At 57.8% G+C, this 27,358-nt stretch overlaps 1 protein-coding gene and 1 non-coding gene across 3 annotated transcripts in view; both read right to left on the bottom strand.

Annotated features, from left to right (window-relative positions):
• Positions 1-98: 98 nt before the first annotated feature.
• Positions 99-27,358, bottom strand: part of BSN (bassoon presynaptic cytomatrix protein) — a 98,486-nt gene continuing 71,226 nt past the window's right edge. Inside the window, exons 4-12 of one of the 2 annotated variants that reach the window (XR_011426898.1) lie at positions 20,495-20,932; positions 13,385-20,050; positions 9,052-11,122; positions 7,951-8,744; positions 7,719-7,818; positions 7,052-7,183; positions 6,739-6,793; positions 6,267-6,359; positions 99-4,120 (exon numbers count right to left, since the gene is read on the bottom strand). Coding sequence is in view for 1 of the 2 variants with exons in the window: in XM_023620432.2 (XP_023476200.1) it covers positions 6,753-6,793; positions 7,052-7,183; positions 7,719-7,818; positions 7,951-8,744; positions 9,052-11,122; positions 13,385-20,050; positions 20,495-20,932 (10,242 nt within the window). In the remaining variant the exon portion in view is untranslated. The remainder of the gene's footprint in view (positions 4,121-6,266; positions 6,360-6,738; positions 6,794-7,051; positions 7,184-7,718; positions 7,819-7,950; positions 8,745-9,051; positions 11,123-13,384; positions 20,051-20,494; positions 20,933-27,358) is intronic. The other variant, XM_023620432.2, reaches the window with a different exon arrangement.
• Positions 6,193-6,323, bottom strand: MIR9172 (microRNA mir-9172). The gene has a single exon (NR_128250.1). It is a non-coding gene; the product is annotated as a microRNA mir-9172 (primary transcript).

A 27,358-nucleotide genomic window follows, 5' to 3' on the forward strand; every position in this document is an offset into this window, starting at 1 on the left:
ACTCCCTTTAACTGTGAACAGACAGGATTGTCACAAGTTTTGGGATTTGTTCCTCTAGCTAAGCCTTCCCATTTCAGAAACCATCCAGAGACAGTCTGTAGGTTGTTTATATCAAGTCCTTTTATTCTGATACCACAGAATTACCTTGTCACAATACAGGGGAGGGAGACTGAAGTACCACGAGTTCTCACGGAGCACAGGAGGACGGCACACAATTCACAAGGTCGTGTGGAGGACTTGGGTCATTGCACTTACAACTGTAAACTTGTTTGTTTGACTTTGTACAGCACTCTTCCCCCCTCAAATAAAGAAGGAGAGAAGGAAAGAAAGGGAGAGAGGAAAAGAGGGAGGGAAGGAGTGAAAGCAAAAACGAGACATGGAAGCTAGCAGGGGAAAGGCGTGGGTGGCCACCACTCTCCAGGGCATTGCACTTGGAGAGAAGGAGCTGATTTGATCCCAGAGGCTGAATGAGGCAGACACGCATACACATACACACTCACACACTTGTTCACATGCATACACATACAATATCTCACGACTTCCATGGCTCTCCAGTGCCACCCCAGTGCACATGGCAGCAGGGCTGCTGGTACGCAGGCAGGCAAAGATGACATCTCTGAGGAGTTTCAGTTGATCAGGCCTGTCCCTCTGACCCTGTCGGAGTCCACGATGACAAGTATTTACAGAACGGGGTGATGGGAATGAGGGCAGGGGAGAGACCAACAGGCCAGGACCATGCTGCCATGGCAAAGGATCTGCCTGAAAAACTCCCTACAGGCTCCAGAAGACCATAGTTGCAGAAGGCCATAGTTGCTGCCACTGCTGCCCTCATCATGGGCCCTGAGACCACACTCTTTTCCCAAGGACTAAGTGGATGGTGGGGAAGGGGGTGTCACTGTGAAGTGAGTGCATTGGGCCCTGAAGTGGGCAGAGGAGGCAATGCCCTTGCTCATGACACTGGGGAGGCAGGTATGGAAAAGGCCTGGACCGCATCCCAGAGACCCCTGGCCCATTTGGAGATGTGCTCAATGCTCCCCTTTGCCCAAGGCACTGAATGCTGGTCCCTCAGCCTCTGGCTGCAGTGTCCCCAGAGCCACAGCTGCATCTACAAAAAGGCCAGGACACTTGTGGCCCAGAGGCCTGCTCCAGCCACCCTCACAAGGGGTGATGGGTACAGATGTGTCCTGTGGGTACACTGGGGAGTAGGAAGTGGCAGATGTCAGAAATTTCAAACTCAGAGGGCTTGTCCAGGAAGGATATTTGCTGAAAAGTCAGTATTTTAGAGCCTGAGACTAACAGAGGCTGACCTGTTGTCATTTCCCTGCCTGTTCCCTGCTCCTGGTTCCATCCCCTGGCCTTTAGTGGGAAGGATTACTGCCTTTGTCCCCCTAGTATCCAGCCACTAGGCACATCCCCACACAGACCTGGCCCTGGGTGGTCAGAGGTGCTGGATGGTGGCCTCCCTCAGCCCTTGCTCAGATGGCCTCATACAGCCCAGGCCTAATCTCTGGAATGAGGCAGATGCCCCATGGGATGGGTGAGGCCCAAGTCCGAGAAGGCCAGGGTCTCAGGCCAAACACAGAGGTTGACAGCCTGCTGTCCCATCCACAGCTGCCAGAGGTGGGACAGGATCCCTCTCTGAAGGGGTGTGTAGACCTCATAGGAAAGCATGAGAAACGTGGACCCCTGAGAAATGCATGGTGCAAACCAGAGCACTCTGGAGGCAGGCTAGGCCTTGAGGGGTCAGGCAGCTATTGCCTGCCACACTCCTGGCTCCGTCACAGGGAAGCTGACGAGCAGTGGGCACTTGGGCTTCAGAGATGGGGGTGGGCAGGGAGTTTATGTCCTGGGGACACATGCAGAGAGGGTCACAACAGGACTTTCTATAAGTTGTACTATTGAGAAACTTCCCAAGAAACTCAACTTGAAGCCACTGTCTATGTGAACACCTGCTCTGGTCTAAGATGACACTGTAAGCTGTCCCCACCAGAAGTGCCAGAGGTCCAGTTCTTTCTGAGTACCAGCCTAGATCTTTGATCCCTGGCTCCAGCCTAGATCTCCTGGCTCATAAACCTTTGAGCCTCCCAGCCACCAAGGAGATGCATTGAGCAGGTGCAGTCAGAAGCTGGGGTCCCCAAGACACAGCCAGGCCCTGCCGTTGGCCTCTGTCTCTCTGGCCACAGATGCAGCCCAGCTCTGCCCTTGAGCAGTGCCCCCCCTGGGAAGGGGCAGCCAGATACCTCTGGCTCAGGGCTAGAGTAAGAGCGGGAGTGACTTACAGACGGAAATCCTATTGCAAACCTTCAGAATGTTGATGGACACACACCTTGTGTGGGCTCCCACCAGCATGTCTACTCCAAAGACTCATTTTCACCTCTATCTTGGTCAGAGAAACCTGCAGGGTGTTTGGGGCCTTGCACTGCCTGGCCTGCAGCCTGGCATGCTCAGGCAACAATTCCAGCAGGTCCTCACTAGCTCGTGCAGAAGTCAGCTAGAAGTACTCCTGAAGGAGAGGTTCTGAGGCAAAAAGAACTCCAAGCAAGAGGGTCGAGCATTTAAAATGGATGAAATCGTGCAAAGAGGCTGCGAGCTGTGCATGCTCCACTGCGGGACAGGCGGTGACTCACCTGGCAGCAGCGAGTCCTGCCACAGGTCAAACATGCCACAGACTGAGAATTTTACACACACAGTGGGAGCAGGGAGGGTGGGGGGTTTGATATGAGCATATCTATCCAGTTCTCAATTGCATGTTTGCAATTAACTCCTTATACATAACATGGAATTTATTAAATATTAACAGTTGTCTTTGAGGGTTTATATTTCATTGCATAGAAGGTTAGAGATGAGACTTGTGGCTGTGCCTATGATGAAGGGAGGCCCCCAAAGGAAGGGCCTTAGGGAGGAATGTCACCCAGTCCACCAGGTGGATGGACAGTGCCACTCTTCCCAACACAGGGCTCTGGACCCTTCCCTTGATTGGCAGGAGCTCTGGCCCCTCTGCTCTGAGCACGCCCACTGGTGATGGCTTAAGAAGGTCTGGAATTGCACAGTAAACAGAGGCGGGCTGAGGGGCCTCCCTAGACCTCGCCCTGGGGTTGTGCTCTTGGTGGCCTGCTGCCCACTATTGCTTCTAAGTCAACATTCTCCCTGTGCTGAGCAGGGACAGAGCAGAGAGGAAACCACACCATCAGTCACAAAAGGTGGTGGAGGAAAGAGGCAAGGAGGTGAGCAAAGAGAAAGAGGAGAGAAAGGGAGAAGGAGAAACAAAAGAAAAATGTTTATGAGGTATACACGTAAATCAAAACTGAAATGATTAAGGCTGTTCTTGAAATCAAAAGAAATCCCCAGGTGTACAAATGAGGAGCCGGCTGTTTGAGACAATGGTGGTGCTGCTGGGATGCTCACAATGGCTGGGGGGATGGCTTTGAGATGGTGGCAGGCATGCTAGCATGCTGCCATCCACGGGCTAGGAGAAGCCTCAGCCGGCGCCCACGCTGCTTTTCGGTGCTATGGCCTCTTATTTCATCAATGAGACAGTGTTAGGTCCTAATGTTTGTAAAGTTCTCCCAACCTCACGCTAGCCACAGGGAAGTCTGCTCCAATGTCACCCGGAGGGCAGGGTGAGGGGAGCAGGGCCCTGTGGCCACAGAGGGATCTGGGCCAGCTGGAATGTGAAGGAAATGGAGACTGGGGCCTCCAGCCCTCAGTCAAAGCCCCTCTCCAAGGCTGTGGAAAAACTTCTGGCATCATGGAGGGAGGGCAGCATCCATCAAAAACAGGCAGCATGTGCCTAAACTCTGTGTATAACGCATTGGAAGCCTGGCTGGCCAGGCCGCAGAAAGGCGGCTGTGGGAAGAGCAGCAAGACTGCCATGGTGGCAAGGTTTCTGGAGAGGGCTCCTCCCTCCCAACGAAGGCCGTGCCTTGAAGGTAGTCCCCTGAGGAGAGCAGGGTCTCTTGGAAAGATAGTCACAGGTCCCTGGGCCAGTGGTCCCACGTGTCCAGCAAATGCTTCACCCAGGCAGCTGCTGTTAGAAAACATTCTGTCTTCAACTGAGGCCCGCCTGCCACATCCCACCTGGTGTGAGTCTTTGGGCCAAGGGTTTGCCAGACTGTAGATGCTTGGAAGAAACAAGGGGGAGGGGGGAAGGAAAGAAAGTAGGATTTTGTCAAGAACTGTGGACAGCTGTTTCCCAGCCCCGGACTCCTCTCAGCTGTCTGCCATGTGCCGAAGGCCTAACTCCTTCTCACCTACAGGATCCCACCTCACTGAGGCTTGGAGAGTGGGTGCCTGGGAAGATTTGAGGTCACAAAGAGAAGGACAGGAAGAAAGAAGAAATTAGGTTGGCCGGGAAGGGACATTTCTTTAATATAACACAAGTTGTTTTTGTTTTGCTTAGGAGTGAGGGAGATGGGATTTGGTTTAAAGTGGTAAGCCTTTCCCAGCCCACTTCTGACACTGCCATAAAAGACACCAGGAGAGGGGCCCCACAGAAGGGCTGACTGGTTGGCCCAATCATCAGCCAAATGCTAGACCCTGAGAAAGATTCCTTTAACTACAAAGTTGGTGGTCTCAGTGGCCTACCCACATCGTGGGGCAGGACACAGAACAAAGCCATGCCAGTGGTTCCTTTCCATCTCCAGGATGGAGCCTCGGCCCCAAACCCAAGGTAGGTACTGCCGTGAACCTGGCCCGTGGGCTGCCTCAAGTCCTTCTCCTCCCCTCAGCACAATTTCTGATTTCATATCTGTTCCAGAGCAGCTCCAGGGAGACATTCACTGAGCAGGAAAGCGGCAGGGAGCCCACTGTCATGGGGTGAAGGCAGGAAGAGCGCTGGGGGTGCTGCACTGTGCCTACTATAATTAGAATAAATTCCAGGCTCTTTACTTTGACCTCCAAAGCCCACCCCAGCTGGCTCCCGCCCCCTCAGACTTCATCCCTGACCACTGTGGCTCTGGCTGTGCTGCCTTTTGCCCATCCCTAAGGCCCACTTGTCTCATCCTCACATCAGAGCCTCTGTTGGTGCTCTTCCCTCACCTCGGAACACCCTGCAGCAGCCTCTTCTCCTCCCTCGAGCCTTACCTCGCACTGACCACTTTCCCTAGAGCAGACAGCTCTGCCCCATAACCCTGCTTCACTGGCTTCATAACACTTATCACCTTCAGAAATTACCTTTTTAATCTAATTTTTATTTTTTAACTTATTTATTCTCTGTCCCCCTTAATGGACAGTCAGCTTCAGAGGGCAAGGACTTGGTTTTGTTCCCTGCCATATTCCCAGTGCCTGGAATAGAGCCCAGCACCTGCCTAGGGCTTGACAAACATTTGTGGAATAAACAAAGTGGATGGAAGACTGGGCCTCTCCAGACCCCTCATTGTTCCTCCAGAGACAGGAAGCCCTTTCAATACTATACCCAGTGCCTTCCTATCAGCAGGCCTGGCCTAGGCAAGGGCTCCTGCTGGCTCCAGGGCTCCTTTGTGATTTGCTTGCTAACTGCCCGGCCTGCCCACCATAAGAAGTGCCCAAACCTCCATACTCTTAACTTGAGAAGTGCCAAAGGAGGGAGAATAAGAGGGTTCCAGGACTATGGAATGGTAGGAGGTGGTCCCTGGCTGTTCACAGAGCAGTGCCAACAGCCAGGCTACCCTCCCTGCCATCCTGGATGATGCACCACCTTCTCCTTCCCCGCAGAGGCAGGGCCAGGGCAAGAGAAGGCTCGAGGAGGCTTCTGTCCTGCCTTGGCCGCCAATCTGAGGCCCTTCTACTCTCTCCCTGGGCTAACCTGATATGAGACTGAGACCACCTGTATAGGTAACCTCCCTTTCCTCTCTGCCTCTCTACTCATTCTGCTCTTCCACCTTGCAGGTCACAAGCTCAGTGCGTGAAGCCAACAGTGTCTTGACTTTATGCCCAGGGCTGCTAAGCTCTGCAGGGTTTGGAGACTCTGGCCTCACTTTTCTGGCTGAGGCAAAGTCACCAGCACCAGGCCTCAGCAAATGGGCTTTGGAATCAGTGCCCAGTGCACAGACCCTAGGTTGTGGGGCATGGTTGGCTTTGCTGGACCCTTCCCCAAGGTTACTACCTGAGTCCTCTCAGCCAGCTCAGTGGTCTCTGCCTCCCGGATAGCTGCTGGGCCTGTCACAGGTGAAGGAAGCCCACCAGGTGCCTTCTAGTTCATTCTTGTAGGAACTGGGTGGATCTAGTCAGCCAGGCCTTGGCCCTTCACCCTTTCCTCTGACCCATACCACCCTGGGCTTGACACTCACTGTTATACGCAGAGTCCAGAGCTGCGCCCAGGCCTCTGACTCCAGAGATTTTTCCACAGCAATGATACCATCTCCCTTCATCTCTTCAAGAGCCTGTGGAGCATTTACAGAGGAGGGTTGGGGAGAAGCTGCATCCCAGTGGGTCCCACCTACAACCTAATGCCAACTCATAGCTGTGAGAGCCCTGTGGGGAGAAAGGGGGTGGTGGAGAAAGACAAGCAGACATTGGCCCTGGCTTCCCTTTGCTGAAGACCTCTACTGAGTTGGCTCCATGTCGGGGCCTCTGAGCACAAGGTCCCTCCTTTTCCTCCTCTTCTTCCCACACTCTTAGGAGAGGACACTGCAGCTCTGGCCATATCACCTGCAGCTGAAGACCAGACTCTCCCCAGAGAATCCCTCAGGACTTGGAGGCTCCCACATGAGGGCCTCAGGCCTTTCCCAGGTAGGCTGGGTACAGGTAGCTCATACTTACCCTGCAGGGCATGGTCACCAGAATGAGGAAAATTTTTTGCCAAAAGCAGAGACAGCTACAACATAGAAAAAGAACAGAGGTGTCAAGAAATTGGGTCAGACTTCCTCCTAGTCAGGGCCATTTGGCATAGTGAAGCCGAGCTTAGCCCAAGGGGTAAGGACCACCCAGAGAACCACTAGGCAGCAGCAAGTGTGCCTTTGGGCTGGCCTGGCCTGAATGACCGAGTTTAGAATCATTCCCCAGACCCAACCTCTCCCAGAGTAGGGCCCTGGAGCAGCTGCCCACCATGGACCTGGCCATAGGCAGTGCCTACCTTCCGTCAGCTTGCCGGCCTGCTCTGCTGCCCCACCAGGGAGGATCTTGGAGAGCACGCTCTCCCCATCGGCACCTGGCTGGCCAGCAGGAGCTCCTGGGGTCCCTCCAGGTCTGGCTCCAGCCTTCAAGCCTAGAGAGAAAGAAACCACCATCATGAGCCACACTTGGCCTGGCTCTTTAGGCTGTGAGTGGGAGAGGAGACATGAGGGAATCTGAACACAGGTACCCCATGAGGCAGGAGGGTGAGGATGAGAATAGAAGAATAAAGAGGAAGATGAGAACAGGAAGAAAAGGGGTGGAAAGAAGCATAAAAAAGGAAGTTGAGGAAGGTAAAGAAGGAGAAAGGGAAGAAAAGGAAAAGGAGGATGAGAAGGCAGAAGAGAGGAGGGAAGGGGAAAGGAGAGAGGAAGAAGCCATGGTCCTGGCCCTGTGCTCACCAGTCCCTTCCATGTTGCCTGCCCAGAGCTGCCTGGGCCCTAAGGCCCCAGGCTGGTGACCCCATTGGCTCATTCTAACCCCAGGCTTCTTTTCTGCTGGGGAGGTCTATAGCCTATTGGGCACCTTCTCAGGGAGCAGTGAGGGCATGCAGTGCGTGCTCAGGGCACCAATGGGTGCAGGGAGAGGTATCCTGGGGCATAGCTGAGGGCACCAAAGTGTAGGCTCACCTGCAGGTCCAGGTCCTGGTGGTGGTTGGGCCTGAGGAGGCCTCCCCTGCTGGGGTGCTTTGGTTGTCCCTTTAGAGCCATTTGCCTGTTCTGCCCGTGGCTGCAACATAGAACCCATAGCTGAGATACTACCCATGGACTCTGCCCAAGCCCAGCCTGGAACCAAGGGATGTCCAAGCTGCAGTTGTAACATCCACCCTGGGTAGGATCCATGCACTGGAGCCCTACTTACCGGTCCTGCTGGCTGTGGGCCTGTGGCTGTCGTGGGGCCTGGCTGAGGCTTCCCTGATGGCTGGCTGGCAGCAGGGGCTGAGCCCCGAGCAGTTGGCTGGCCCTGCTGCTGCAGCCGAGCCTGTGATGAGGCCTGCTGGGGGGGCTGTAGCCCAAGACCTTGCTGCTGCTGCTGTGTCTGCAGCTGGCGCGATGCTGTCACTGAGGGCATCTGCCTGGATGGCGGTGGCTGTGACTGCTGTGGCCCTGGAGCTGCCTGCCGACCTTGCGGCTGTGGCTGCGGCTGGGGTTCTGGCTTTGGCTGCAGTGCAGCGGGCCCGGAGTGGGCCTGCCGGGAGCCCTTCTTGCTGTCAGAGGCATGATGGTACGCTGATGGGGTACGGGATGGCTGTGAGTATTCAGCAGGGCTGGGGTACCCAGGCTGACCCTTCTTCTGCACGACTGTGGAAGGGCTGGGTTGAGGGTGAGGCCGGGCCTCATGGCGACCCAGGTCCCGAACATGCGGTTTGGCAGCACGCCGGCCAGGCTCCTCACCAGCGTGGCGGCCTGAGTGCCGCCCGTGGTCACTGTGGTGCCGGTGTTCCTTGGCTGAGGCATGGCGGCCCGAGCCACCCTCATCGTGTGGCCACAGGCCCTCCTCAGGGGGCTCATCATAGTCGTGGTAGCTGTGCCTGGCAGAGCCTCGCTTCTGGGAAGAGGAGGAGACTGCATGGCCCCCATGGTGCCTGAACCGGTCAGAGCGGGCATCCCGGGGCTTATCAAACCAGTCTGTCTCCTCCTGGCCCAGGTGATACGCTTCAGAGACCAAAAATAGAACACCATCAACCCCCAGGTTGATCACAGGAGGAGGCCCAGCTGAAGCCATGCAAGGAAACCAGGTGGGTACCACAGCCACAAGCATAACACTAGGCCCCCAGCCCACCCTCCCACTACTGGGGCCAGGGTGCAGGTAAAGCAGGCAAGAAGCGCAGCCTGCAGCAGGGCCCACTAGATGATGCGTCAGGCCAGGCCCTACTGGGACATCTCTGGGCCCAGGGCCCCACAAGCAGGCAGGCCCCCCAGGTGCCGAGCATCTGCAGAAATCACCCCCGTCTGCCATTACCTTCACTGTCGGAAACTACGCAGTGGGAATCGTCCAGGATGTAGCCCTCCTCACGCTTATATGCGTGGGCCCTTGGTCCATCCTTGACATGCTCCTGGACATCAGGCATGGAGTGGCTGGAGCAGAACTGTGGGCAGGTGTCCCCAGGAGGGAGAGTGCCCCCAGTGGGGCGGGGCCGTCCCAAGGGGCTGACGGGGCTGTCCTCTTCAGAGGCCTGGCTCTGTATGGGGGGCCGGACCCGGCCATGGGCCATGCTCAGGGATGAGGGCTTTGGGCCTGCTTTTTGAAGTCGCTCCTCCCGTTCCCGCTCATATCCCTTGCCCCGGCCACTGAAGTCATGGCTGGATAGCTTCTCCCCACTGTATGCAGATGCCACCCGGGACCGGCTGCTCCCGCCGTACATGCGATCATCCTCCTCCACTGGGTCCCGGCCAGACACCCCATAGTACCTCTGCTGCTCATACACGTTCTTCTTGAGCCCATAGGTGATTTCATCCTGGAACTTCCTGCCCCGAGAGGCCAGGCTGCTGCTGACTGCAGGGGTTGGGTAGGAGGCCAGGTCTGACTCCACATCCTTGGCCTCTTCAATTGGTGAGAACTTGGAGATCTTTTGCTCCATGGCCTGCTTCCGGTGCTTGCTGCGCTTTGAGGAGACAGCAGCTGGGGCCAGGCTCTTGGAGGGATGCTTGGGCCCCATGGGGCCTGGACTATACTTCTCTGCTCGAGCCCCATGTCTGTAGTCGCTATCACTGTAGTAGTGGGTGCTGGCTGGTCGGCCATTGCTCTCCACACTCCGGTGATGGCTGCTCTTCCCACGCGGGTCATACGAGTCCTCCTCAGATTCTTCCTCCCCTCTGGCATAACAGCAGGACAGTGTAGGCCCCTCAAGGACACCTGGTTCTCCTGGCTCTTTCCCTGGACGTCCACTGCTGCTTGGTCCCATGGGCTCCAGTCGCTGACTATCAGGGGCAGTGGAGGTGCTGTCCTTGGTCAGCTCACTGATGTCATCAATCATCACATAGTTCCGAGGGACATTCTGCTCCAGGCTGGTGTAGTTTGAGTCAGAGGGGTAGGTGGGGGCTGGGCTCAGGCTCACACTGCTACGGTCACTGGCCCGGGACAGCTCAGGGGCCTTGCTTTGCTCATAGCTGCTGCTTACTGCTGGGCCACTATAGCTGGTTTCAGATGGGGCTGAAGACATGGCCACAACAGGGCTGGCAATCACCTCATAGTTAGTGGGCACCTTCTGCTCCAAGTCAGCCAGTGATGTCTGACGCGGCTTCTGGGGCGGAGTACGGCTGTCAGCTGAGACAGGGAAAAGGGTGCTCTGTGTGGTTGGCATGGCTGTTTGGGCTGCATAATGGCCTGTGGGATGGAAAGCCTGCTGGCTTGGCAGGCCAGGCTCAGCTGGGTAACTGGCACCAGGAGGAAAGGCAGGTGCTGGGTACGGGCTGGGCCCAGGGTAGGTTGGTGCTTGGTGGGCTGGGAATCCATTCTGAGTTGGTCCACTACTGCCTGCAGTGTACTGTGGGGCCGGAGGTGGGAACTGGGGCTGCTGCAGGGCAGTGGGGCCAGAGGGGGTGGCAGGAGCTGCGGCAGTGACAGGGAAATCTGCATACTGGCCAGCCGGAGCAGCATAGCCCTGGAGCCGCAGCTGGTTGAGCTCGCTGTCGGACAGGTAGTCACGATGCTCGCCGAGACCACGCAAGGGTGGGTAGTCACGGCCACCCCGGTCTTTGGCCAAAGACTCTTTGCGCTGTGTGATGCCCAGCTCCAGGTACTTGAGCTTGGCGTCGATCTCCTTCTCCTCCTCATCCAGTTCTGCCTGCTTCTTGCGCAACTTGGTGGACTCATGCTCCACCAGCCGCAGGTCCCGGTCCAGCTCCCGGAGCAGGCTGGCTTTGGTGGCAGGGACAGCGGTGGGCCCCACCAGCCCACGCTGCAGCAAGCTGGCCGCATACAGCTGTGGGGGAGCCTGGCCAGCCAGGGGTAGGTGAGCCTCCTCTGGAGGGGGGCTGGGCAGTGTCCGCTTCACCTTGCGGACCAGGCCGTTGGGTGGTAGCGCCGACACCTGAGACAGAGGGAAGGGCGGGCAGCACTGAGACCCAAGGTGTGGTTGGCTTGGTGGGGCACAGGGTGGAAGAACCCTGGCCTGGGCTGGGGTAGGGACTGGGCTCCACACTGTCAGCACCCTGGTTCACCAGGCAGCCTTAAGGACTACCTTGCCCACCCACTGGCCTTGGAGAGAAGACCTGTGATCGTGTCACAGAGCTTTGGGCAGCAGGAGAGTAGGGAAGGAGCAGATGCCCCTCTGTGCTGGTGTCTAGTACTGGCCTGGCACCCAGAGCCTCTGAGAACCCCTCCACATTTCCAGTGGGCTTGCCATCCTCCACCTCCCTGAGTGTCCTGAGGTCAGGAGAGTACAGGTCTGGCTCTGGGTTTGGGTACTAGCAGATGGTGGGGGCCAAGAGCAGTGCAGGGCCATGGACAGGAGTGGTGTGGGTCCTGGGCCCACCAGGCTTCCTAGAGGATCATGGGAAGGGACCCGTGCTGACTGTCAGTTGCTGCAGGCTCTAAGTCTTTTTCTGCTTCTTACCCTACTCCTCTCTAAAGTGACATGCAATTCAGCTGCCTGCCCACTCTCCTCCTGCTGCCCTGCAGCACCCTTGGCCCAGTGGTACCCTCGGCCCGGCCCCCAGGGCCCTCTACATCCCTGTCAGCCCACCACTCTCTGGGGCTGCCACCACTCCTCTAGGTCCTCTTCAGCCCTATCTCCAGCTGCATGGCTTCCTGGCTCAGGCTCCCTAACACTGTCCTCCATGGGGCCCTCCTCACCTGCCTGTTGCTCCACGTTGCCAGAAGGTTTGCCCCAGGTCCTCCCTTTGTCTCTAGCTCCTAGCCTTCCCAGAATGCCCCAGGATTTTGGGTTTCATGGACTACCCAAATCCCCAAAATACACTGGGGACTAACATTGGGCTTCTTACTTTTTACCTTGCCAGGCAACTACATAAAAACCTTCCACTTACTCTCACTGTATGTCATAAAGGAAATGATAGTGTGCCCCAAAACCTCAGAATGAAAGGTGGGCCTTTAATGTAATACATTTCACTTTCTGAACTCCTCACTCTGTTGTCCGTCTTTCATTATTTTGGCTGTACACCATGAGTACCCATCGTGGCATGGCCCCACATGGCCAGCTCATGGGAGCTCTGTGCCTACCCTAGCCTAGAGCCAAGACCACCTGCCTCTCTGACTTGTCCTCCCTGCCAGCCCAGACTCCTAATCCCACCCTCTCCCGCTCTGGCCTGCACACCCCAGGGCTTTCCACTACTCAAGCTCATCACCTACACAACCCCAACATGAGGCCCCACCTTCTCCTCTCTGCATCACACCCAGGCAAATACACCTCATAATGCCTCTGGCTCCTACTCCCTCTCCCCAGGGCCACTGTGCAGTCTTCCTCCAGCCCATCCACCCACACTCTGCCCAGAAAGCTTTCTAAAATACCCAGTTGTCCTGTCTCGCCTGCCTAAAACCTCCAGAGGCTCCAAGGGACTTCAGGAAAGCCCACCCTCCTCAGCCTGGCACTCAAAGCCCTTAGCATCAGGCCCTCACAACCCCATTTTCCCCTCCACAGCAGTCCCAGCAGGCTACCTATCACAGTCCTAGGATGTCATTGGCAACTAAAGCCACAGACAAGGGTAAGCTTATGCTCCAGGAGCCCCTATCTAACGGAGCAGAGAGGAGTGTAAACAGATTTACTGAGGGCCAGATAGGGGCAGGGGACAAGACGAGGCAGAGAGCATGCTGCAGCCGGTTAAGACAGGCCTTGAATGCTAGGCCAAGGGGATTGGGCTTCCTGTGGGGCAATGGAAGCCAGGCCAGGGCTGGGGAGTGGGGACCAGCCCAGCCAGGTCTGTGTTACTGATTTTCCCAGGAAACCTCTGAAGTAGAGGTTTGGAGTGGGAGGGGCCCAGACTGGAATGGAGAGCTGAGGAGGCCTGAAGGAGGAAGCGGCAGGGGCTGAACTAGATATGGGCTGTGAAGGGGCAGTGCTAAGGAGAGGCTGAAGTTTCTGGCGGTGTCTGGATGGCTGGCTGTGGAGGCCCACATATGTGTATGTATTTGCCCAGGACGTCCTTGCCAGGCTGCAGGCTCCACTAGATGTGCATCGAGGAAGGTCCATTCTTTGACTCCTTCCTCTGGGCCTCTGGAGCTGGAGATGACTCCACCCCACCCCAGAAGAAGCCCCTCCCTGTAAGGCCCCCCCACGCCCCACCCCAAGCTAGGCAGAGACCCCTGTCCCACCCTGGACCAGCCCCTGTGCCCATACCTGGCTACCCAGTCCCCCCTGGTGCTGGTAGAGGGAGAACCTCTCTTTGGCAGACTCCTCGGCGGTGGGGCTGAGGGGCTTAGGGTCAGACAAGGACCGCTGCAGGGTCTTCATGGGGCGAGGCAGCGTCTGCTGGCGGAGAGCGCTGTCAGCTGTGAAGTGCTTCTGGGGACTCACGTGAGCCTTGTTCAGCCTCTCACTGGAAGCAAAGGAAGTGTCCAGGAGCCGGTGGGGGGACAGGGGTGAGACTGGTGAGTAGAGGACCTGGGGGGACTTGGGAGGCTGGCGGCTCACAAGCTGTGAGAGGGACTCCGGGGGCAGGTGGCCCTGGTATCCAATCTCCAGGGGATCCGGCTTCTTTTTTTCAAATCTGCCCAGGGGCCCTGGGGTGACGATCTGGATGCCAGGCAGGTAGGGGCTGATGGCAGTTGGCCCTACAATCTGTGGCCCGGCTACACCCTGGGCCTGGCCATCCGGCTCTGTCTGGCAGGCCAGGCTCTCCCCACGCCCAGTCTTCTCTGGTGCCGATATGTACCTGACGATCTCCACCTTGGGGTCAGTGGCAGCTGTGATGTGGATGGCTGGAGAGACTCTGGGCAGCTGGTCAGGCTCTGTCTGCACAGAGCAGTCACTGATGGTCTGGATGCCCACACTGCTCATGGCCCTTGCAGTGGTGGTGGCAGTGGATGACGAGGCAGTGGCATCATGCTTGCTGTCAGAGCCAGAGTCTGAGTGGCGGGAAAGACGGGACCGGCGTCGTCGTACTGGCTGCTCCCACTCAGCACTGTCCTCATCGTCAGTCTGCACGCTGCAGTCAGCACTCCGCCGTGCTCGGCGCCGCCGGGTCAGGAGGTAGCGGCCCTCCCCATCCTCATCATCCGTCTGCACACTACTGTCTGCAATCCTCCTGGCCCCGCTGGGCTCAGGCCCTGCCTCTGGCTCACAGGCATCCCGCAGGCGTGGCATAGAGTGCCGCTTCTTGATGCCACTGCGGCCTGCCTCCCACTGCTCCTCCGTCTGCAGTGACATGTCCGAGGCAGAGCTGGGGAGACCCCGGTGCATCATGGGCTCACGAGGCTGTCCAGGCCCCTCAGGCCCCGCCACTGCGATGAAGGCGGTGTTGGTCAGGGGTGGCCAGTACTGGCCATTCTGAGCCAGCTCGGTGGCTGCTGGGGGAGGCCCTCGCCCAGGTACCTCACAAGCCACAGGGAAGGGGGCCTTTTGCCTCTGCTTCTGCTCCTCCAGCTGCTGCTGCAGCTGCTGCTGCAGTTGCTGGATTTGCTCCAGCTGCAGACGCTGCTGTGCTAGCTGTTCTCGCTGCAGGGCAAACTGAGCCTGCCGTTCCTCCTGTTGCTGCTGCAGCACATGGTGCTTGATGGTCTGCAGCTCCTGCAGCTCCCGCTGCACCAGCAGCTGCTCCTCCTCGCGGTGCCTCTGCAGCTCCACACGCTCCCGCTCCAGCTCCTCCTGCAGCCGCAGCTGCCGCAGTTTCTCCAGCTCCACCCGCTCTCGCTCTAGTTGTAGTAGCTGCTCCTGCTGCTTCCGCTGCCTCTCCTCCTGTGATGCTTCCTCCTTCTCCAGCCCTGGCCGGCTAAGGGCCCCACTGCTGCCCCCAGGAGCAGCATCTACTGGTGGCTTCTGGCCAGCCATCGGGGCTGCTACAGCCTCCTTGATGGCAGCAGGGGTGGCTGTGGAAAGGGGTTCTTCCCGAGCAGCCCCTGCTGGCCTTAGTGGGCCCCCAGCTCCTGGGGCCTTGGCAACAGGTTTCCCCAGGTAGACAGGACCCTCAGCAGGTGGAATGCTGGAAGCAGTGGGGAATCTACTTGGGGGAGGATATCGGTACAGCCCTGTGGGCCCAAGAGGTACACGGGGGGCAATCATGGGCACACGTGTCAGGCTGGTGAGTGGTACAGCTGTGACTCCACCAGATGCGTAAGGCCTGTACATGCCGCCACGCACCATGGGCCGCAGTACTGAGGCAGGCTGGGTGGTGATGGGCAGTGTTGCAGCAATTGGGGTGTTGATAGTCGAGTAGATCATGCCATCGGCTGCACGCACAGTGGCTGTAGATGGCAGCAGCTGTCTGACTGTTGTTCCCTGGCCTGCTGTAGGCCTGTAGTGGGCCAGGTTCCCAGGACTTGGGTGGCCCTCTGGGAAGGTCGGATTCCCAAGGAGGCCAGGTCTGAGGGGAGTCAGACCCTGCTGGGCACTGAGCCCAGGCCCAGCCTGGGGCTGATACTGCATGAGGTCAGGGCCACTACCACCACTGCCATGCCGTCCTCCATAGTGGTCCATGGAGTTGAGGGCAGCACACATGCGGCTAATCTCGCGGGCCGTGGTGGCACTATACTGGGCTAGGCTGGCCTCCTGAAAAACAGCTGCATCTCCCCGTGGGCCATATCTGTGGTCTGAGTAGATGTTTGACACTGAGCTGTAACGCCGCATGGGAAGCGGGTGAGTCAACAGATCTGTAGGATGACGCAGGTCCGTGAATGAGCCATACTGCAAGCCTTGCCCAAGGTAGCGTCCGTCCGCAAAGCCTAGGCTGTAGGAGTGCTTCAGTGAGCTGAGGTCCATAGCTGAGTCTCGTCCAGGGCCCTGGAAGAGCTGCCCAATCCTGTGGGCATGGTAGTTGAGGCCAGCCTCAGCCAAATTGGTGTCAGACATGGAGGCATACAGCCTGCCAGGGAGGCCCTGTGGGTAAGGCCTCTGCTCCTCATGGGGCCCAGGCCCCACCTGTGCCCGGTAGGTGGGGGCCTCGGGAGGCTCAGGGTCTCGGGGACTGTAGAAGGGGCCACTGCTTTGGCCAGGTGGGGCAACGTCTGCCACACTCTTCTCAGATGCGCTGGGGGCAGGGTGGAAGGTGCCTGTGCAGCTACTGCCAAAGGGGAACTTGTAGACCATGTCACAGCAAGCCAGCTGGCTCTCAGGCCTCATCCCAGTGAGGTCCAGGGCACCTGCTGGCTCCTCTGGGAGCAGTGTAGTCACAGTACCTGCTGTGCCCTCTCCCATCTGCACTACCACTGTGTGTGGCTTTCTGGCACCTGGTAGAGCATGTGACCGCAGCTCTGCAGGGGTGGCCCGGTGGGGTTCAGCACCAGGCTCTGGTACTGGACCCGATTTGAGGCCAACACTCTGGGCAGTGCCCATGTGAGTAATCAAAACATCCCTTCTGGCCAGAGGCGCTACCTGGTTGGGCAGGTTATACCTGGCAAACTTGGCCTCCCTGGGTCTTCCCCGGGGCCCACCTCGGTATGGGGCTGTCTGGACAGCCTGCTCTACCTGCTTGACCTGGGCCAGGCATACAGGGCTACCCGCACCCTGGCCAAAGTCAAGCCGGCTCTGGAAGGGGTCTCCATAGACCACAGGCTGCTTTTGTGGAGCCATGAGCACAGATGAGGCCATGGTGATGCTCACGGTGGTGGCGGTGCTGAGGAAGGCATGGGTCTGCTCCTGGGCGTTGAGGTTGATAACCAAAGGCTGCACAGCAGTTGACTGCCGTCCTGGGATTGGATCCAGGGCAAGGCCGTACTTCCTCGCTTCCACAGCAAGAGAGGTCAGGTCCATGCCCTGGTCGGTAAGGATGATGGGTGTGGGCTTGACGGCTGTGCGAAGGTCTACCACAGCACTACCAGGGGGCCTGGGGCCTGGCTCGACCCTAGATGTTCCAGGGACAGAGGAGATACGGCACAAAGAGATGTTCTCGGCAGGGAGGGCGCCCCAGCCATATAGAGCAAGGGACCCATCCGCACCAGCACTAGGTGCCCGTGGGAAGCTAGGTGGCCCAGGTGGCTCTGGGGTCAGCTGAGACACACTGGGAGGCATTGTCTGACTGTAGCTGTGGGTGGTGGGCTGGGTGTCAGTGGGTGAGCATACTGGGGAGGTGGAGGCACTGGCATGTACCATCCTGGTGTGGCTGGAGGCATCTGATGCCAGTGTGACGACCGTAAAGGGGGCCTCCTGAGAGGACTGCTGCCATACCAGGCGAGGCATGCTGGGTCGGTGTGGTGTTTGTGTGCCCTGAGCCACCATAGGTGTTGGGGTGGGGGCACCAGGGCTCCGTGGCATGTCCGAGGCAGGGGTTGGGCTTGGCGTCTGTGTAGAGAACTCTGCTGTGGCCCTTGGGCCCAGCTTGCCAGGGGAGAATGTGGGACTCTCTGAGGGAGAAGATGGGGAGAGAGGTGGGCTGGAGCCCACGAAGTAGGAATATCCCCGGGCAGGCTGGGGAGCACTGCTCTCACCATCACTCACACTCAGGGGCTTCTCTCTGGCAGCCTGTCCACTGGCAGTAGGACTACTGGGGGCCTGGGGTAGCTCCTCAGTTTGGGACCCATAGTTTGCAGTGGTTGGGCTCTGTCCATAGCTGTGGCCTGTGGAAGAGGGTGAAGGGCTCCGCTCGGAGCCTGCTGGGGAGGTCGGAGTCATATACCCTCGTGGCAGGCCTGCTGGACAAGGAGCCACAGCTGTGGTGGCTGGGGTCCCAGGGCCTTGAGAAAAGGATATGCCTATCTCCTTGGAGGCAGAGCTGGGGGAGGCAGGAGAGCTGTGCAGCTTGAGGGGGTCCTGAGGCTCCTTTGCAAAATGCTGAGTAACGCGGACGTCAGGAATGACTCGGCCCCCGCTGCTGTCTGAGGAGGAGGAGGTGGAGGTGGAGAAAGACACAGGGGCAGCAAGCTGGGTGGGACTGGTACCAGGGGTAAGTGGGCCGCCATTTTGCTTCATTGGGTCCATGTATGCACTCTCAGCATTTAGAAACTGCTTCTCCTTCTTCTTGTCCTCAGCAAAGGCCAGGTCCCGTGAGGAGGCCTGATGCATGCGGGCAATGCTCTGTGATGTTTGAAGAATTTCCTCATACACAGCTGCTCCCAGGCCAGCTGGTGTGTCCTCCGAGGCAGGCTGAGCAGCCCTGCCATAGTCATGATCTGGGGTGTCCTGGTATTCGAAGGAACCCTGGCCTCGGGGGCCTATGGGCTGAGACAGGCCACCATGGGGCCCCCGGCCCCCTGCCGCCTGGCCCTGTTGCCGCTGGAGCAGCTCAGCCTTTCGCATCATCTCCTCATAGGCCTCCTCAGCACTCTTGAGGGGCCGGCCGGAACTGGGAGTGGTGGAGCTACCCAAAGGTGTCTCAGTCGGTGAGTAGAGAGACATAAAGGTGGGCAGGTTGTACTCACTGCCTGACTTATAGAGCCGGGTGGGGCCACCATCCGGGGCTTCAGCCTCTGAGTCAAGGGAGGGAGAGGGTGAGTACTCCGAGCAGGAGGAGCGATGCAGCTCCTCCATTTCGGCTGCCTGCCTCAGCTCCTCCGTGGGGGAAGCATCCTCAATGGGCGACAGGTTGCTAGGGGGGGTCTTGGAGCGCTCACGCCGCCGCTGGGCCCGCAGCTCTTCCTTGTCACGCCGGGTCTTGCGGGCCGTGCTGCGGATGCGCTGCTGTTCTACCTCCCGCATCTTCTCCTGCTCACGCAGCAGCTCCTCCTCCTCCCGCAGCTCCTCCTCCTCGGATGAGTCCTCGATGGTGGGCAGCAGGGGCCCATGGGAGCGGTGCCGGGCCTTTCGCTGCTGCTTTGCTTCTTCCAGCCGCTGCCGGCGGCTGGGGCTGCTGTCGCTGTCCTCCTCCAGTGAAGACAGGGAGGTGGGAGAAGTGCCCGAGGTATAGCTCGGCGTGGAGGCAGGCAGTGTGGAGGAGTGCTCCCCACGGGAGCGGTCCTCAGGAGAGCCTGTCAGGCTCTCCATCTCCAGCTCAGGCTCCCTGTCCAGGCTGGGGTCGGGGCCTGGGCCAAGGTCCAGCTCATGGCCATAGCTGCCCGTGCTATTGAGCTCAATGGTCTTGAAGCGGCGGAGCCCACCCTGCAGGGCCCCAGTGCCATCGGTGGCCTCTGCTGGGCCTCCCTCGGAGAGCAGCTCCTCGTAGCCTGTGGTGGCATTGTGGGGCAGGCGCCTCTTGGGCAGTGCTATTGGTTCTTGGCTGGGCTCAGGCTTGGGCCTGGGGCCACCCTTCTGGGTGCCATGTTTGGCCATGCTATGCCCGGAGGTGGCAGCATCATCCTCTTCCAGGTTGTCTTCCTCAGCACTCATCTCCAGTATCTGCCGTCGCATGAACTCCTCATCAGTCAGTTCTGCTGCCCGGGCAGGGGGCTGGGGTGGAAGAGGGGACAAGCCACCCTCGCTGCTGTCCTCCACATAGTCGTGCCTCAGCTGGCTGCCAAAGTCATCTGAGGACTCTGCTGTGTCCCGCTGCTCACTCTGGCGCCCCCACTTCAGAGAGTCTTCCTCTTCCTCCAGGATATCCTCCAGCTCCTCATCAGAGTCAAAGGTCTCAGGCATGATGGACAAGGAGTGGGGCCGCCGCTTCTGCTCTTCACCACTGCTGCTGCAGGGGGGCTTGCTCCGCTCGCCACTGGGGGCTGGGCCCTGGGCCTCCAGTGAAGGCCGCGTGCTATGGGGCTCCAGTGAAGGCCGCATGCTGCTCCCTACCTTGTGGAGCTCAGAGGGGCTGGGCGGGCGTGGCCCTGTCACTCCTGCACTGTCCAGCTGCTCCATCTCTTGCTGTACAACACCTGTGATCTCACTCTGGGAGCTGGAGATGCCATCGGAGGAATAGCCTGTGTCGCTGAGGCTCTGTGGGCTCCGAGACAGGTCCTGAGAGTAAGCCTTGCCCCCCAGTTCCTGCAGCAGGGTGAGAAGCAGATACTGACACCCCATGGCAGACAGCTCGTTGGGGGAGCCCAGCCCTCTCTGTCAATTCCAGGGCCCTGGGGAAGGGTCCCTCCACCTCCCAGGGGATCAGTGCCTACTTATCCATTTCTCTGGCCTTGAATAACTTGCGGTTTCCATGGCAAACCTCAAGCAGCCCTAGGTTCTCAAAGAGAAACTTTCCTAGATCTAATGGTAGCAAAACCCAGCAAAGCATCTGACAAGGTGCCAGACACAGGACCAGCCTAGAACTCATAGGCTCCAGGCCCACTAGGGCCTCCTCTAGGCATCCCTGCCCTCCTCTGTGACCACAAGAGCCCTGCCCCAGGCCTACATCCCAGCCCCGCAGGGAGCCAAGCCCTTCCCTAGACTGTCCTGCCTGAGAGCAAGGGTCCCCAGGAAGTGAATGGAACTAACCTCTGCCTCCCCACCCCTGGGGGCTTCTGGAAGAGCAGAGGTGGCAGGTTCAGTCCTCCGCGCCCCGGTCTTTGCTTTAGGAGTCCCAGGGGGAAGGGAAGTCTCTGGAGGTGGTTTCGGCACAGGCTCAGCTTTAGCTGGGACTCCTGTCTTCTTCTCCTGGGCACTGCTTGGGGTCCGGCTGGGTTCAGAAGCCCTGAGGGGCTTGGCTTGGGGGCTGGCCTTGGTGGGCATGGGACTGGTCTTGGCAGGCAGGGAACCTGATGGCTGGCCCAGCCCTTGTGGCCCTTTCTGCTTCAGAGGGGCTGTTCCAGCTGTACGGTGAGGGGCCCCTACAGGGGGCTGCTGTGAGGTGGGCAGTGGCAGGGGGGTCGGCTCTCCCAGGCTGCCCTCCAGCAGCCGCTTAGTTTGGCAGTTCAGACAGAGCCACTCAGTCTTCTGTAAGGAAATGAGAGGGGAGGGGGGTTGATAAAAATCACAAAGACACTGAAGCACTCAAAGAATATTTCTGTGACTGTTTCTGTAAACTTAAGGAGGAAAAAGCCTTCCAAAGCATGACACCAAAGGCACGAAGAGAAGACTGACAGATTTCTTGCTCCAAAATGACAGACTTCCCCATCCTTTAGATGCCTATATACAGAGTTAAAATGACAAACTAAAAAGAAGAGTCCCTTCCTTACTCCATAGAGAGCTTTTCACCTGGCCAGAAAAGGGGGACAACTGTGGGGGGGGGGGCGAAGGGGGTGATTTACAAATAGCACAAGGGTTTGGAGAAGAAGGGGAACTGGGTATTCACCCCTAGGGAGCAAACAGCCCCTGGGAGCTGGTGTGGACTCCAGCAGTCGAGAGCCCCTGTAGACCAGGAATGGCATCAGACAGGGAGCACCCCCTGGATGCACTGCCCCTCCCTGGCCTCCTAGCTCTCAGGGCTCAGACACTATCGTTCCCCATGCCCTTCCCAAAGAAGGCCTGTGCTGGGAAGATGCAGACTCCTGGGCTCAGGGGAGGCTGTCTGGGAGAAGCCCTGCTTCGGTGGAAGGGCTGAGCAGTCCCCTCTGCTCACATCCCCCAGCCCAAGTCACCTTGTCTAAGGCCAGCAAAGATCCTCGGGCAGAAGCCTCCTCTTGCCCCCAGGTCTCTAGACTGTTCCTCTGATGGGGACTGTGTGTGCTGGCCCTTAGGGCAGGGGCCCTGCTTCCTCCAGAGCTGGGCTGGGATCAAATCCTTGACCATCACTCTACTACTCTCAGGGTCACCCTTTCTGTGTCAGGCTCAGTGCTGGGGGCCAGAAACACAGTCACGACTAAGAGAGACACGGGCTGGCATGCAGCCTTCCTGGAAGCCATAGCCCCAAACAGGTCATTCCATGTATGACATGGGTATCATCGGTGAAGTTCCCAGGACACTAGAAACCAAGTTGAAGTCCCCCAACTCTAGCTGTCTACACAAGTAGGGGTCTGAGCATCCCAGGCCCTGAGCAGGTGATTCCTGCAGCAGGTCAGAGACTGACAGGGACATGTCCCTCAGGAGCCTCCTCTAGAATCAGGGTTCCCCCTTGGCAAGACTAGAGGTCCTATCTGGGCCCACAGGCAATGGTGTGGGGAATGAGTCTACACTTTTGCCTCTTCTCACCCTGTGGGTGCAGAGCCTTGGCACTCCCACCTTCCTGCTTCTGCTCATCCTGGGTACCCAGACATTCAGGATCCCACCAGCAGCTTGGCTACTGGAACTACAGGATGCAGAACCACAGGGTCACAGAGGGCAAGGCAAGGAGGCAGCCCTTGGCTTTTGCTAGCCCAAAGTGGGCCAACAGCCTCAGCACTGTTACCTCACACTCCACCCCCGGGCCCAAGTCAGACCCTGACAGAGTCTTGGAAGAGTGGTACTCCAGGGTACTTGCCCTCAGCCTGGCATCCTCAGGCCACCATGGCAGGTGCCATGTCAATGATTCTTCCCTGGTTTCCCCCAACGGAGGCCAGGACAGGCAGGTGGCAGGGCCTTGGTGTGTGTTGAGGGATAGGCCTGCTTCACAGGCTTGTTACTCAGGGCCTTGAGACTGCTTCCCTGAGACTGGAGCTCCGACTCTGCCCTGAGGCCCAATCCAAAACACAGGTCCTGGGCAGAGAGGCCCAGCTATGGAGGGGCACCCTTCAGTGGGCCTACATGTACTCACCCTGTGCCCTGAGGGCCTGGCCACAGCACCACTGCTGACTCCTTTGGACCTTATCTGATGTTCTACGTATCCCCACATGAACCCCTATGAAGCCATGGTTGCTGGCTACTTGCTGGGCCTTAGGTTCACTTGGCCTGGCAGGGTCCACCCCTAGAAGTGCCTGGGGAGAGTGTTGAATAGGCTGAGATCAAGCCCTGAGATGGACAGGGCATGGGAGAGCACAGAGCCTGAGCCAGGACTCCTGCCCACATGCCGCCAACATCACACACAATGTGTATGTGGGACACAATGGAAATCCCCTCATGTCAGAGAAGACTATGAGATGGCAAAAAGACTGGAGAAGTGGGAGGGGTATAGGCAGAGGCCAAGATGGAATTCTGGAAATGAGCAAACAGCCCTTTCTCCAGCCTCAGGATCAGCATGATGGGGTTTGGGTCCAGGCCCAAAGAGGGGGCTGGCCCAAGGCAACACTGCCCTGACCCCACCTTGGGTCCCTGCACACAGTCATCCCAGATTTGCCTCTCAAGGTTATGTCATCTTCCCTGGCTCACCTTGGTGGCTTGGCAAACCTCTAACCCGCACCTCTGGCCTGTAGACTCCACCCCAGAAGCAACAGTCCAAACGAAGCAAGGCCACCTTTGAAGGATGGCCTGGATGGAGGAGGCAGACCTAATGCCAAGAGCTCAGAGCCAGCCCCTGCAGCGGCCAGCTTACCTGAGCCCAGAGGCCTGGACCTCAGTAGACCATGTCACCTGTGGTCACATGCTCACTGGAGCTTTCTTCCTTCCCACACTTACTCACAGAGGCAGCCGGGCTGCAGAAGGGGCTGCTCAGTCAGCCTTCTTGCTCCTCGCTCTGCTTCAGCAGGCAGCAAGGAAGGGAGGAAGGGCAGGTAGGAGGAGGCATGTGAGGTAAGAGCTAAAAATAAACCCCTGGCCTGGCTGCTCGAGGCCCTTTCCCAGGCCTCTGGGGTTTGGAGGAGAAGGGTACACGGCACTGGGGCCGGTAGGGGGGGAGCCAGGGGAGACCTGTCCCAGGCCCAAGTCTTCTTGGGAATGGGGATGGGATGGGAGGCAGGCCGCGCAGAATCTCTGTGCCTGGGGACTGGAACGCAGCTGCTAACTGAGGCCCCAATTTCTTTATTCACTCTGCTCTCATCTCTGCCCTCCCAACAAGCTCCCCGCCCGTGCCCCTGCTCATTCATTCCCTGTTCTTCTACTCACTTGTTCATTCATTCACTCTCCCCCTTTAGTGTTTATTCCCTCATTCATTCATTCACTTGCACTCTCCCTCACCCACCCCCAGCCAGCCCCAGCTGGGGAGCTGCTGCCTGCTGACCCCTTTGCCTGCCGCCTTTTGCAAGTGGGTAGGGGATGATCTGGGACCTGGGAAGACTGTGATGACCACTTCTGCCTTGCATCCCTCTGTCCAGTTCCCTTCTGGGGCTAGGAAGGTAGGAGACCCCCATGGGCAATCAGCTCCTAAAGGTGGGAGGTATAGGTGTGCATACCATCGGATGGAGCCAGGTGTGGAAGTGAGTTGTCTGAGAGAGTTGGTGGGGCACCCCACAGGTAGGTGAGATATGCTGCCTTCCAGGACCACTGGCTACTGTGCCTCATGGGCCAACGGGGCCTGGTGAGGCTGCCCTGGAAGCTGTGCATCCTCCCTGCACTGTCTGCCATCGTCTGAATGATCCTGCAGAACACAATCTCTTTATATGTGGAGCTGGCCTACATGTCAGTCTGGTTACAGTGATGCCAGCCCGACTGACACCCTGTGGCCAGCTGCCTGGCCCAACATAGCTCCCAGCCCCACTGCCAGAGCAGACGGCAGTGGATGAGAACTCCAGAGAAAAGAATGCCCAGAGGTAAAAAGCCCAAGCCTCAGACAGTGGACCACAGATGTAGCCATCACTGGTGCTGCTGTTCCTCTCCTGACTCTGTGACCCTGCCCCTCCCTGTCCCTGGACATGCCTACACTCCTCTTTTCTGGACCTCTGCCTCCAACAAAAGGAATCCTCCCTGATATCCCCAACATGTGCCTTTATGACCAGGCTGTGTTCCCTTCATATTGCAGTACCAAATGTGTTCATTCCCTGTGGGGCATCCCTCATGGAACTATGACCTTTCACTGGCCACAGGGTCAATTCATACCCAGATAATTGGGGGGCTGGTGGGGACTCTTTCTTCCCTGCACAGAGACTCTTTTAGGACACTCTGGTACCAATCTCCTGGCTTGAGGGCTGACTGTGTGTTGGACCTTCCATAAGTATCAGAGGTACAGAAGGCATCTCACCTGGCTCTCACAGAAACATAAGAAGGAGTACTATCACTCTCATTCCACATGGGAGGAGACAGGGCTCCCTGAGATCACTACCTTTAGAAGCAGCCTGAGGCAGGTCTCGAGCAGAGGAAGCTGCTGGCCTTTTGCCTGATGCCCCTGCCACAGCCCTTGCCCCAAATAAACCCAACCCAGCCCCACATATCACAGGCACCAGGCCCTTTGCCCAGAGAGGCCCCACTTCTCAGGGGCACAGCTGGTATTTTGGCAATTATAATAAGATAAGAAACTGGCAGTGTTACTGTAACAATTCCAATTCCACTAATTTCTTCACAAACTCTATTTTGAACTGAAGTCCAATTAAAAATTAAGCCAGAGGGTACTATTATCCTTTAAAAAGATAAATAGGTAAAAAATTTGGAATCAACGACTCTTAATTATGAAATGACTCAGTAACTAGCAGTTTGGTAATTTTTTCAGAGGAAATTTCAAAGGGAAAAGGGATCTGGTTTTACTGCCTCCTCCATTGTATGCTCTGGACTCCCTGTCTAGAAAGAAGGTAAAAAGGATTTTTACAGCTCAGAAGTGTTGAGGAAAATTCCCAACCTGGCAGCCCAGACAGTTGGCTCTGGCCTCAGGTGGAGCCACAGCAGGTCTAACAGGGCTGTGGGGAGCTGGCAGTGGGGCTCCCCTGGTCAATCCCTCCCTCACACTGTACACAGAGACAGCACAGTCATCCCAAGCCTGGTGGGCTGGCCTCAGTCAAGCAAGGCGTAGAACAGACAGCCAGGGCAGACCTACCCCTTGGACCTGGAGAAGGACCTGCTGGCCCTGCCAACTCACTCCCAAGGCAGAATGTGTCTGGGCCACCTGTTGAGAAATCAGGAGCCTCTAACCAAGAAACACACAAAATAGGTCACAGAGAAGCATAAAATTGCTCTGAATGGCCAAGTGCCCATTCACTGAGGTGAGATTAAAGATGGCCTATGGCCTGGTTAAGGGCCTCAGTGAAGAAAAGCAACAATGCTGGTGGAGAGAGAGAGGAAGAGGGACATAGCAAACCCCAGCCCTGCCCTACCAGCCCCTTGCAAGAGCCAAGGCAGACAGCCACAAGAAGGTTTTGGTCACTGTCTGGGTGAGGGAGGATAAGGGCTTGGAGTAGGGCTGTGGCCGCAGGGATGAGGAGGAGAGGCCAGATTCTAGTGACAGTGGGGTGGCAGAGCTGGCGAGACTTTGTCTGTGGAGTGGATGCTGAAATGAGAGCAGAGGAGTTGAGGATGACCCCAGGTTTCCAGCTGACATCTCTAATGGCGGATGGTGGCATAGTCTCCGATCTTTGGGGTGGGAACCACAGGAGGGGGCATCATGGCTGCACATCCACACCTTCCCCAGAAGCAGCCATAGGCTCTCTGGGAATAACAGCCTTAACAGGCAGAGCCCTGAAGAGAAAGGAGTCAGTGAAGCTGGGCCATCCTCTGACCATTAGGAGCAGAAGGCAGGGAAGTAGAGGGCCTGGGGTGGTGAGGAGCTAGGACCAGGACATCCAGCAGCTTTCCTGTCAGGCCCATGGAACCCATCAGATCCTGTGGAGGCCAGGGTGGTCCTGACCAAGGAGCTGGCAGTGGGGCAGGACACAGAGACAGCAGGACATGGAGGGCAAGGGGCAATGCTGGCCATCAAGAAACAGAAGCTCCGGTTCTAGAAAGGCGAGAACCAAGCAGCTAATGAGAGGCTTAGATTAGAATCCAAATGCTCATCCAGAGTCAGCATGTGACCAAGACACTTCTGTTTTGGCTAAATCAGCACTTCCCATGGCCTGGCCCAGGAACTGCTAAAAGGAGCTGTCAGGAACATTTACTCTCCTGGATAGAGACAGTTTTCTCCTCCCCTCTGTGCACATCCTGCTTAATGAAGAAATGTGGGTCAGGAGGTCTCTTGGGGACAAGGGTCCTCCAGACTTGGCCAGCTCAGCAGTCCAATGGGGCTCACAGTCTCTCAGCATCGGGGCAACCTACAAAACTGGCAGTGAGCACATACCTGGCAGTCTCTGGACTGGAGCTCCTCTAGTCCTGTTGCGACCTCTTGGTGCCCCCTCCCCAACCAATCAGCCAGGCCAGCTGTCCTTCAGTGAGCCACTGGACCTACGGCTTAGGAAAGTGGCAGTGTGGGGCCTGGAGGGCCACATGGGCATCATGTGAGGAGGTCACTTGTCTTGCTTAGGGCTGCCCCTCCCTGCATGCTGGAAAATAAAGCCTGTGGTGGCCAAAGCAGTCTTCGTCATCACACTGGGAGGCTCCCATGGACGCCTGGCCCATGGCAAGTCAGGACAAGGTGCCACAGAGACCATGGAAACACCATGCTCTCCTCTGTTGTCCCACCCTGGGCCAGCAGTGGTCTGCACTCTACCTGCC

This window comes from Equus caballus, chromosome 16 (genome assembly GCF_041296265.1).
Source record: "Equus caballus isolate H_3958 breed thoroughbred chromosome 16, TB-T2T, whole genome shotgun sequence".
In the NCBI taxonomy this organism is placed as follows: domain Eukaryota; kingdom Metazoa; phylum Chordata; class Mammalia; order Perissodactyla; family Equidae; genus Equus; species Equus caballus.